Here is a 12,822-nt window from a genome sequence, read left to right on the forward strand (position 1 = left end):
GGACAGAGGAGCCTGGCTATAGTCCACAGGATCACAAAGAGTCAGACACGACTGAAATGACTTAGCACGTAGCATGTGCTAGAAGTGCAGTGAGAATCTGAGGCACATGAGCCCTGCTGGTCCTCGTCAGAGCAAGCAGACGGAAAGATACGGCTTTGTTTGGTGACGGGTTGCTAACTGGAGGAGACCCAGGGCAGACCCAAGTCCTGTACTTTAGGGACACTATCATCTGTGCCCCCTCGGGGCTGAGTTCTAACAGACTCATGCTGCCTAACAGAGAACAGTGCCGCTCTAAGGACGCTGTCCCCTGGACCGGACAGTGCCTCCCATTCACCAGACCCTGCACAGACCATCGCATCCCTGGACACACGTCATCCCCGTGACCCCAGGCCCCGGGCAGCACTGGACTCCAGGACTCCTGCTACACGGGATCCAAAACTAACGCAGCTGACAGCACTACAGCCATCGGCCATCCTATGCAGCACCCCACAAACATTTTTAGAAAGTAATACTGGCCAAAAAGGAAGCCCTGAAATGCATGATACAGGAATTATAAAGCCATGATCTCTCTCAACTCAACTAAAGCTTTCTTGGTAGCAAATGGACAAACAACAGCATCAACTATTAGGAACTGAAATAAGTTCTCTAAAAGTACTCTTGGATCAAAAAGAAAATTAAAACCACAGTTTCAATATTCTCCTGGGGAAAAAAAAAGAAACCATTACAACAAACCAAAGTGCAACAGACCTTGATAGAAAGGCAGTACCAGGCCAATTAAAAGAAGAACATGGTCTTTACTGTTAAGCGGGAACAAATAAATGGAAGTGAAGAATTTAACTCAAGCAATGAGAAAAAGAAATCAACAAAACACACTGAAGGTAACACAAGTTAATATCTTAATTATTCACCAAGAAAACATAAAAACAATCAAATGATAAATTCAAGAGACACATCTAAGGGAAAATCATAAAATACAGTTTTGGCCAATCTAATAAAAAAGAAGACATAAAAAAGTGAAACTAGAAAAGAGGAAGGAAATGCAACAGATTTATTTAAATAACCATTTTTATCTCCTTTCAATTTCTCTAACTCAATAAATTATATTCTAGGGACACTAAAAGATAAAAAGCTTAAGTGATTCAACAAAAAACAAGATCTGTACAAAACTGAGGAAAAGGTGGGAAAATGATCATATTTCCTTTCAGAGAAGTGATGCACCCTTGTAATTTTCTAGGTAAAGACTTGGAAGTTCCTGAGAGCAGAAGGAAATTTCTCATCCTGTTAAACACACCCCGCCTCCAGAAACAGGGCATTTACCAACCCTTTAGTGAAGCTGTGTGACCCGGACACCAAACCAGACTGCTGCTGGTTAGACAGGGATGCACAGTCACCCAGCAAAAGAGCAGCAGACTCCAATCAGACCATCAGGGCCAGCCCTTTTAACAAACAGGGTTTATTTATTTCAACAGTTAAACACCAGAGGTTAAAATAAATAAAAATATGAGCTGCCAAAGGTTGGGGAAGGTGGGAAGGGCACGTCATCCTCCTGAAAACGAACGTAAGATATTTGAGGAAAACTCAACATTCATTTCTGCCAAAAATATTCAGTAAGTTTGAAATAAAGTTTAGATATTTAACATCACCATAAACACCTATTTCAAACGAGGAGGTGAGCGTGAACTTTGAGCAGTGAGCAGCTGAAGGCACTCCCATCAAAGTCTGGGATAAATGGAGGGAGACTAGGACTTCTTTGGGGGATTCGAGAAGGAAAGTAATTTCACTGGGCGTGGCAACCCACTCCAGGATTCTTGCCTGGAGAATCCCATGGACAGAGGAGCCTGGCTACAGTCCACGGGGTTGCACAGAGTCAGACACGACGGAAGTGACTTAGCACACATAGACGCATGACGGTAACAGTGAGAACTAGAATCCTGAATACCCAACAACAAAGGACTGCAGGTGAGTGTTTGACATGGAAGGATACTTTAGTTTTTTTTTGTTGTTGTTGTTGTTGTTTTTAATAGCAGGTGACAAAGAAGTACACACACAGACATCACATCATATATAATTTTTCCCATGCACTTGCAGGCTGATAGCAGAAGACATCCTTGGGTGGAATTATGAGTGCTTAAATCTGTGTGTGTGAGAGACACACAGAGGGAGGGAGGAAGGAGGAGAGAAATGGGGGGAGATGTTCATCTGTGTTTGGTGGATTTTTTTTTTACCTGCCTACAGTTAATAAGTGTTTCTTTATACCTTTAAGGGTTTCTTAGGTTTAGTTTTTAAATCAGGCTCAAATCATTGTACACAACAGCCTTTCATTTCTGTAGAAACACAAAAAGTGTATGTGTATGCACACACAGATACACAAAGTTTGACACACACCATCACAGCAGTGAGCATCTCTGGGGAAGTTACAGCTGATCTTATTTTCTTCTTTATGTTTCTAAGGTTCCCTTTTCTCCAGTGAGCATCTGTTAGTAAGTTAAGAACACATACAATTTTGAAGGGGAAAGGAAACCTAACAAACTAGCACTCTTCTTTTTTCCTCAAGCAGGATGGGAGAAAACCCGCTGGCTGTGCCTGCTTCTCACCTGAGAAACTTTAAAGACAGAACTGTTTCCAGCAGGGATGGTACTAAACAGAAGATTCTGATTTATTATGGATGAACATAGAAAGTTAAAAGGCAAAATCATCTCTTTTCTATTAAAATGTTGGTCTGCTCTCATGACTCCTGGTTTCCATTCAAAGCTCATTAATGTCCCAGTTAAATAATATTCACTAGAGCTGGAAATGAAATGGCATGAAACACCAGTCACTGCTTACATTAAATTTAATAAACTGTGCCTAAGTCAAGTTATGAGACATGTAAACTCTGTGAATCAGTGATGGTTAAGTTCCTTCCTAATATCTGGTCACTCAGCAAAGAAAGCCTCTTTAGACCGTCGGCACTGGAAGCGGTTTCTGTCTAAGCACGTGATTTGGATGCTGACACTCAGCGCGGCCGTGGTCACAGAGGGGCCTGCGGCCACCTGATGGCAGCCCGACCCTGCTGAGCAGGAAGCGAGCTGCTGGCACTGCTTGTGCTTTTAGAAGGCGGCACTGGGACCCCTCGTGGGCCCGTGGGTGAGACTTTGCACTCCCAACACAGCGGGCCCAGGTTTGACCCCTGGCCGGGGAACTAGATCCCACATGCCACACTAAAGATCAGAAAGACAGAGAGAAAGAAGGAAAAAAAGGAAGAAAGAAATGGCAGCGCTGCCCGCCCAACTGGACCCGCTCAACAGGCTCCCGTCTGCCATCATTTCCTACATAAACAGGCACAGAAACCATCGGGAGGGATGACCCCAGGGCTCTCAGGGCACCCGAAGAAGCTACTCAGCCATAAATGAAACTGAAAGAGAAGATGGTGTGTTAAAGGAACCAAACTCAGAGTCTGCTAGAAGATGCCTGGGAACCTAGCAATCTCTCCTTTCCCACAGGCAGCTGACAAGGATACCTTCCCATGGGGTGCGACTGGCTGGCTGGGGTACAGAGGGGGGCTCTCCCATCCAGCAAGAGAAGAGGTGCTGAGGCTGAAGCTGGGCTCACGGCAAGTGCCCAGGACACCCGCGCCCCGCCCCGCCAGCACGACCGCTCTGCTCCAGGGCACCCTGCCCACCGCCGATTCCGCATCAGGAAACCTGCCACCAGAGCCCTGCTGTGACCCCGCTCCTGCTCGCTCAGGCCTACGTGCCCACCTGCACGGAACTGGAAGGGAAATGGGTCACGTGGCTAGCACATGGCAGGAACTTCATCCAGAGACGACCTCCCTTTAATCACCTATTTCATTAAGAAAGAAACGTAATTGTCCTCCACGATGTCCCAGCGTCTAGAATATAGATTTCTTAGGCCTAGAGACTCATTTCCGTAAATCTGTTAAGTACTATATCAATATGTTCACCTGGGTGACAGCGGATGGAGGCTGCAGTGAAGCCTTGTCAGAGAATATTAAATTCCACCTCAGCAGTGCTTAACATTAAATTCCTCTTAACGGAGATGATATATAGGTGATTCAGGAATATCAGCTTTTCTTGTCTTGTTATATAACTAAGCTATTTTACGGTTCAATAATTTTCAAATATTAATGAAGGAAGAGTGCCAAAGCAAGGTGAGAAAGTCAGAAACGCCTCAGCCTTATCGGCACAAGATAGTTCAGCTTATACTTCAAAATCTAAGAATTATGAACTCAGAACGGAGCCCCCAATAGATGTTAGAATACCTGGGCATTTGTTCTTAACTGCCTTCTTTTTTTCCTGGGGGATGGAGCCTGGTTCTAAAGCTGTATTTGATTTTTAAAAAATAACAAAACTTTCTCTCCAGAAAAACGCACATGAAATTTTACACAGAAGCGCAAAGGGCTCAGGGCATTTGACACTGATTAATGGACCTGACATTAAGACTCACAGTCTGAGGATTATAACACCTTTAATTTATAAAATTTCCTCTATCTAGCAATTACGAGTGGTCTAAAATCTAAGTCAGTAGGAGACAATACGTCTCCCTTGATTCAACCCAAAAGTCATCTCCCAGAGCATTTCACTGGTTACAATTCTTCAGGGAAAAAAATAAGGACTCGCTGGTGGTCAGGTGGCTAAGACTCCACGTTCCCAATACAGGAGGCCCAGGTTTGATCCCTAGTCAGGGAACTAGAATCCCATGCTGGAACTAAGAGTTCACACACCACAACCAAAAAGCTCCCACAGCCAAATAAAGAAAATAAATATTTTTAAAAACCTAAAAGATCAAATCCTTAGAAAAAGCATCTTAAACTTCATATAACAAAAAATGAACACCACTCCAGTTTAATAAAATAATCCTTATATGTTCTTTGAAGTACACACGCTTCTTGAAGAACCCGAGTGACTACCATATTCCGAATCACCCACAACGGGAAGCAGGAGGGAGCAGAAACGGAGCCGGCTTCTCACCTGCGGCGAAGGCTGAGCACATCACGAAGAACATCCCCACGGCGATCCTTTTCAAGGATGATGGGAGCAGGCCGTGTCGTTTCAAGATGGGATCGACTAGTTTATCTTTCAGGGGAATTAACAGGAGGATGAGCACAGCATCGAACATGGTCAGCCAGGCTGCCGGAAACTAGAATTTGGAGATGCAGAAGACACGGGCTTATTTTTCTACAGTGCCAGCAGTTGCTTGCTTGACAACTAACGTCTAAATGGGAAAAGCTTACTTCAAAAATAGTTCATTTGTACAAGTATGACCTCCCAGGAAAATAGTCTGTCTCAAGACACTGGATCTGAGGAAAGGCTTTCATTTCTAAAGGGATGTGATTTGGGTTTTCTGTGCTTTCTGGGGGGAAGAAGAATCAGGTCAAATATTCATGCTTAATTGACAGTAGCAACTTAGTATGGCCTTGCCAGATGGCTCAGTGGTAAACAATCTGCCTGCCAAGCAGGAAACACGGGTTCAATCCCTGGATCGAGATGATCCCCTGGAGAAGGAAACTGCAACCCACTCCTGTATTCTTGCCTGGAAAGAGCCTGGCAAGCAACAGTCCATGGGGTTGCAAGAGTTGGGACATGATTTAGTGACTAAATAACCACCACAAAGTCAATTTAATCTACTAAAGGACATAACCAATGGAAAGACAGTTACAGAAGTGAGTAAAAATTTCATTTCAAAAGGAACATGTTTAGTTCAAGCAACCTAAGTCGTTTACAAAGTATCTGTGATTGGCAGGAGAAATTCATTTGTCACGTAAACCCCCAATGACAATTTTCACATCATTTCAATTGTTCTCACCGTATGAGGATTGGTTGTAATACTGGAAATTTCTGGAATCTTCAAATGAAGACTCTGTAAAACATACGTCGTCTGCATCTGGGTGTAAAAAGCAGTGTCATTACATGTGGACAGCTGTCACAGGCCTGCAGCGAGCCACCCCTCCCCCAGACTACTCTGTGATGAGACTCGCAGAGGTCAGGTTGGAAAACAGGCAGGTCAATCTCTTGGTCACCATAAAAGTCGTCTGGAGATGAACTTTGGAAAAGAAGTAATGACTACCCCAGTGAGAAATCAAATTAAAAGGTGGAGCCTGGAAAAACAGAGGTATGCCCATTCTTAGCTTCATTTTTAAAAAGATTTTCAAAACATTTAAGTCCACAAAAATGAGTCCGTAACTAACAGCAAGATTCCAAGATCCTGGAGACTTATGGCAAAGAAAGCAGGGAACCCAGGCACTTGAGTGCTGGGGCAGAGTTCACGGTGGGGGGAAGAGAGGAAATGAGACCTGAATATAAAACTCACTTGAAAATACACTGTCCAGTAAGGTATCAAAGCCAAGAAAACGGGGACAATCTTGACAAGGGCTTTCACATCTTCCACTTTATCTTCTGGGAATGGCCCTCCTCGAGACATCTTACATGAATCAAACAGACTGTGTTTAGAAGATTGCTGAAAGACTCCAATGCCTTCACTTTGGGAAATAAAATGAAGGAATTAGTTTTCTTCCACTCCCAGAAATCAGTTATTTGGTAACAAATTAGGTTTGGGGATAGGAAATGAGCTTGCTGCACTCAATCTGCTCAAACCCCTTCCACTACCTACTAACTGTCCCCCACCCAATATGGCCACCCAGATTACTCCTCAACATGGGGAGACGTCTAGAAACGGCAGATGGTAGCACTTCCTAGCCAGATGCAATGCTGGCCGCCATCACGGTGTGATCACCCAGCGCTGTCTGGAAGGTGGCCGACCTCATCCCCAGCTTTGTCACGCTGGCCACTGGTCCTGCGCTGTGGAGGAAGCCGGCAGCTTCATCTGAAGCTGGTGACACCTACATCAGTTACATCACTGGGTGAGCATTTGAAAAGACGACTGCCCTGGATTGTTTGGACCTTAAATTAGATTATCTATCAAATGTCAGGAGTCGATGACCAACACTAAACTCTTACAAAACCGAGCTGGTTTACTGTACTGCAGTCACACTGGTGTGACTGGGAGGGAGGGCTCTGTTAAGGCAAAGTAGACATCGGCTCTTCACTTAAGGACGAGCCGAGATGGGGCAGGGGTGATGCTCCGGGTGATAACCTGACAGCGTCACCTGGGGGCAGATGACAGCGAGTGCCCACTGGTGGGCCCTGACCGCCACCCTATCAGGCACCAGGACACTCACGCTGCACCCCCACCCCCGCCGCGAGGAGGAGGAAGTCAGGGCGCGGAGGGTACGAAACGTGCCCAGCGCAGCACACCCAGAGCACGGGCCGGGATCTGACCCCAGGCGGTCCTGGCTGCAGGGCCTGAGGTCCCTGTCACTGTAGGGCCACCTGTCCTTCTGCTCCCGCCCTCAGGCCTCCCCTCCATGCTCGGGCCCGCTGGTCACAGTCCAGAGCTCTCGGCTGGCTCTGGCACCAGGAGGCCTTCCGGTCCTGGCTCTGGGGCTGGCAGCCCTGCCCACTCGCTCACCCTGGCCTGCCTTACTACACTATTTATAACATGCACAGGTCCCAGGTCTCAGGGGTAACTCCAAGACCTTTCCCAACCCAAAACACTCTTAATGGAGAAACACGCTCTAAGGCCCTTTGTGATAAAATAGGGGGGGAAAAAGTTTTAATTGCATACCCTTCTCTAAAACCAGAAATAAATTACCATTAAGAATGCTTGCAATTCTGGGACTTGGACATAAATGGTAGCTGTCAGCTTTCTAGTTCATAAACTCCTGTCCCATTTGACTGAGTCACCAACTACTGTGAATAATTTTTGTCTTTTAACATTGACATTTTAAATCTTAACTTTCTGAGCAGGGAAAAACTGAAAACTATAAAATTTAAACCAAGTTGTGGACAGAAAAAGTAAATTCAACAGATATTTATTGAGCACCTACTATATGCCTCATTCTGTTTCTAACTGGGTGCTGAGTATACATGCATACATTAAAAAAAGATAAATCTCCTGTCCTTATGGAGCTGAGTCCGGTGGGGAAAAATACTCAGAAAAACACACTTAATGTGAAAATATTAAATTCCAAGCATATTATCATTCATACTTTTACTTGAAAAAATTCATAGCTTCTCCTTTTTTTTGGCCAAAGACGTAAAGTCCCTATAAACCTAACATAGACTCTATCAGTGATTACTACATCATACCGCCGACGCTTCTCTAAATACATTCAAATGTCAAAGAGCAAATTCACTTCACACACAGAGTCATGCACACAGGTTGCTGGCTATAATGCTTACGTTTTCATATCATTAAAGTATTTTAAAAACTATTTTAAGTCACTACACATCTAAAACTTTGCCCAGGTCACACACATTGTTAATGTTATTATTCTGTAACATACATGGGTCCAACATGGAGCCACAAGTCACGAACAACAAGGCACGCAGACCAGCGCTCCCCGAGCCCCCGGCCGAGGCTGCATGTGCAGCCGTGCACGTTCTCCCGGGAGCAGGGGCGGGAGGTGGGGCTGTCAGCGCTCAGATCCTCAACTAGCAGAGGTTAAGGCTCTCAGAAAGGGTGTAGCATTGTTTCCACTCACCGATGAACTGAACTGACAGGCATGGATTTCATGTCTAAAACAGCAATAAAATCTTCAAAACAGACCCCCCCCCCCCAAAAAAAAAAAACCCAAAACAGAGACCCCCTAGATCAGAAAGAAACTGGGACTGGGCCAGATGAAATCAGCCCCAGTAAATAACGGAATGCTGGGTGATACTGCACTTCCTTCGCTTCTAGAGCAGACATTCTGCAAAAGCATCCTCATCAGTTAGTTACCACTGACGGGCCTCTTATCAGCTTACTAGGCCTCACAATGATCCTATGAGAGAGGACCTCTCCAGCTGCACAAGAAGGAAATGAAGTCTCTGCAAGGCCATTGACCTGCCCAAGATCAGACAGCCCCAACCCGTGCATAAGGAGAGCACAGTCAAGAGAATTTGCCAGACCATCAACTTCTCTGCAAGCTGGTCCTCTTTGAATTGTGCCAAGGAAGACTTCAAAAACCAACGTAAAGGGAAAATCGATTCCCAAGTCCCAACAGTCTTTACCGCACCCTTTGTGCATCAAAACCCACATGTCCACAAAGCAACAGTGTCCTCCTGCACAGGTGTACCAGGCATCACCCAGAAAGACACTCTGAAACTTTAATGATACATTTTGCTAGTGGACATTTAATCTATAGGCTAAACATCTGGGATCTGAAACCACGCTTTGCCTGAATTAAAACGAGGCCCCGGTAAAGCACTACTGCCGGCTGCAGAGGCAGCGGGGCTTCAATCATTAAAAATTCTTCAGTGTGGTCCCACCAGCAGCTGCTCTGCACTGTGAGTCTGAATGGACACTGAATGCACTCAGGAGCCTGTGGAGCCCCGCCTGGGGACAGTCAAAGCAACCAGAGGCGTTTAGCCTGGAGCCAAGGGGCAGGGCTGTCTGTGGGAGCTGTTCTGGTACAGCTTCAGATCTACCACGTGGGAGAAACACGAGACATCTGTGATGGCTCCAAGGACATAAATAGCATACAGGCAGACAAGCCACGAGGAGGCAGACAGACGCAGGTCAGTCTGCGGAACGTTCTTTCAACGGGGGCCCTCCTTGAGGAGGGGCAGGAGGCTCCCCAGACTGAGCAGTCCCTCTGCGATTCAGGGACTGAGCACCCATCTCAATGCCCCCGTCTTGATCAAAATACTCCCCGAGAGGCTCAACTCCAAATGGCCCCGAGGACTTCTCTGGGGTGATGGACATATTCTACATTCTGACTATGGTTACCTGACAGAATCAATCTGTCATAATTCCCAGAATAGTACAGGTAAAAGGGAAGTCTTTTATTATATGTAATTTACACGTCAATAAGTAACACCAAAAATTTCTGAGGTCTTTCTGTGAGCTAAGTTCTGGACTTTTCTTCACTACTCTGCAACTAGGGTGACCGACCTTTCACCAGAGCTTGCCCGGGACTTTTGGCTTTAAAACCTCAGGTCGTGGGCAGACAGTGCTCCCCCTGGGAAGTCCCGTGTAAACGGGACGATGGCCTTACCCTACCTGCATCTTAGTTCTGCTACCCTGTCCTCCTCAGAGAGCGGCTGACGTGACCACTGCAGTACTGCCCGCGCTGACCTGCTCAGCTGCTGGCCCTGAAGTGGGAGGCAGCGGCTTACTGCTTACGGAGCAGAACATGCATCTGCACCTACAAACTAAGCAACTGCTCGGTTTCTGAGCCAAAGGACTGTCAGGGCCTTTTAAAATAAAGAGAAATGTATCAAGTTTAATACTGTCTCTTCGATGCCCTTGGCAAGCCTCTGTCTTCATCCTCTTTACACAGCTAAGCAGTCGGGGGCCTCTGTCTACATCAGCAGTGAGAGGAGGGTCAAAGTGCAGGTTAGAAATGAAAAAGTGCGGGCCGGGGAAGGAGGCAGGCCTCTGGCTCATCTTTAAGATGGAGACGGGACACCTCACCTCACTACGGGTGCTGCTGTGAGACATTTCAACTCCAGCCCCATGACCCCCCCAGTGGTGAGCACAGGACAGACAGACGCGAGCACTTTATTTCAGAGTGGTTAGTAAGTCACGTGGAACAGTCTGTGATGAGAAAAAGCCACTCACCCGTTAGGACTGTGCTCCCCGATGCGCTTCTGAGGGCGGCAGGAATATACCAATATCCTGAACATGTCGGTGAAGGCGCTGCCGTCGGGTGGCTTGGTGATGAAGAAGGTCTGGCCGCACAGGAAGACCACGAAAGCAACACCGATGCAGACAGCGGGGATGGCGTAGCCGGTGACAAAGCTCACGTTCTGCTGGATGTAGGCAATGCCCCCCAGCGAGACGATTGCGCCCAGATTAATGCTCCAATAAAACCAATTAAAAAATCTTCGCGTGGCTTCTGGACCCCGATCTTTAACCTAAAATAACATGGAAGAAAAAGACTTAAACCCGTGTGATCACCTTCAAGGATGAAAAACATATATGATGCTTTTATATACATTGTTTCATGTATGTGTGTGTATGTGCATGCTCAGTCATGTCCAATTCTTTGTAACCCCATCAACTGTAGCCTGCCAGGATCCCCTGTCCATGGGCTTCTCCAGGCAAGAATACTGGAGTGGGTTGCCATTTCCTCCCCGAGGGGATCTTCCCAACCAAGGGATCGAACCCAGGTCTCTTGCATCTCCTACACTGGCAGAAGGTTCTTTATCATTAGCGTTAAATGGGAAATCCATTTTATATATATATATATATATACACACATATATGTAGAATAGTATGATAAATTGATACAACTTTCTATCAATTACTGTTGTCATCATAATCTTTAAGAAATGCAGCACATGGGAATTCCCTGGCAGACCAGCGGTTAGGACCTGGTGCTTTCACTTCTGGGGCCCAGGTTCAATTCCTCTTTGGGGAACTAAGATCCCACACGCCACGGCCAAAAAAAAAGGGGGAAAAACAGCAGCACAGTCAAATGGTGTTTACAGATAAGCTCAAGGGTCCCTTGACAAAAAATGTGTTTTACACTTCCAATTACTAAAGATTTCTTCAGTTCAATTCAGTCGCTCAGTCTTGTCCTACTCTTTGCGACCCCATGAATCGCAGCACGCCAGGCCTCCCTGTCCATCACCAACTCCCGGAGTTTACTCAAACTCAAGCCCATCGAGTCAGTGATGCCATCCAGCCATCTCATCCTCTGTCGTCCCCTTCTCCTCCTGCCCCCAATCCCTCCCAGCATCAGGGTCTTTTCCAATCAGCCAACTCTTCGCATGAGGTGGCCAAAGTATTGGAGTTTCAGCTTCAGCATCAGTCCTTCCAATGAACACCCAGGACTGATTTCCGTTAGGATGGACTGGTTGGATCTCCTTGCAGTCCAAGGGACTCTCAAAGAGTCTTCTCCAACACCGTAGTTCAAAAGCATCAATTTTTCAGCACTCAGCTTTCCTCATAGTCCAACTCTCACATCCATACATACAGATTTCTTAAATATACTTAAATCCAAGAAATCCTAGAGCATTTCTCAAAGTAGCTCCCCATGGACCACGTGCTTTGGGAATGCCCGGAATGCTTCTTCAAAATACAGATTCACAGGACCTATTATTATCCAGGACCAGCCACGCATCATCTCTGGGGTTGGGACCCAGAAGTCTGCGTTTTAAACAACTTTCCAGAGGACTTCTATTCAAAGCTATGTAGCTCCAAGCCTTGATACATCTGGAACCAGGGGAAAATTATAGAGAGTGCAACTAAAACTATGTGCTGTTTCCAGACCAGGAAGCCTCTCGGGGAATCAAGAGAAGTTCTGATAAGGACAGGATTCCTGAAAGGTTGAAAGATCACCAACTCCCTGAATGCAGACACACAGAAGAACCAGGTTACACAAGTACTTTCCTCACGAGCTACCCAGTGGGGGCCTGTCCTGGTGCGGACAAGACGATCTGTGTGGGCATGGGTGCCCCGGAACGTCCCTCCCCGAAGATGGCTTTTCACATCTACATGACACCCCGAGAATGTGCTTGAGCCAGTCATTTCTAGCCAGTTCCATCTCATAAAATGTTTAAACAAACCTCCTGGTTTAAAGGCTGATGCTGGATTGTGTACAAAAACTGCCAGGTCTTGCTGTCTCGGGAACCTCTGTTTTCTTGTCCTTACATTACAGGTTATGAAAAGGTTGGACACAAATCTCACATCCATACATGACTACTGGAAAAACCATAGCTTTGACTAGACAGACCTTTGTTGGCAAAGTGATGTCTCTGCTTTTTAACATGCTCTCTAGGTTTGTCACAGCTTTTCTTCCAAGGAGCAAGCATCTTTTAATTTCATGGCTGCAGT

At 46.1% G+C, this 12,822-nt stretch overlaps 1 protein-coding gene across 1 annotated transcript in view; it reads right to left on the bottom strand.

The window, feature by feature from the left end:
- SLC15A4 (solute carrier family 15 member 4) overlaps positions 1-12,822 on the bottom strand; it is a 29,747-nt gene that overhangs the window by 9,614 nt on the left and 7,311 nt on the right. The window contains exons 2-5 of the mRNA XM_043902099.1: positions 10,603-10,898; positions 6,310-6,478; positions 5,806-5,883; positions 4,971-5,139 (exon numbers count right to left, since the gene is read on the bottom strand). Coding sequence (XP_043758034.1) covers positions 4,971-5,139; positions 5,806-5,883; positions 6,310-6,478; positions 10,603-10,898 — 712 coding nt within the window. The remainder of the gene's footprint in view (positions 1-4,970; positions 5,140-5,805; positions 5,884-6,309; positions 6,479-10,602; positions 10,899-12,822) is intronic.

This window comes from Cervus elaphus, chromosome 5, assembly GCF_910594005.1.
Source record: "Cervus elaphus chromosome 5, mCerEla1.1, whole genome shotgun sequence".
In the NCBI taxonomy this organism is placed as follows: domain Eukaryota; kingdom Metazoa; phylum Chordata; class Mammalia; order Artiodactyla; family Cervidae; genus Cervus; species Cervus elaphus.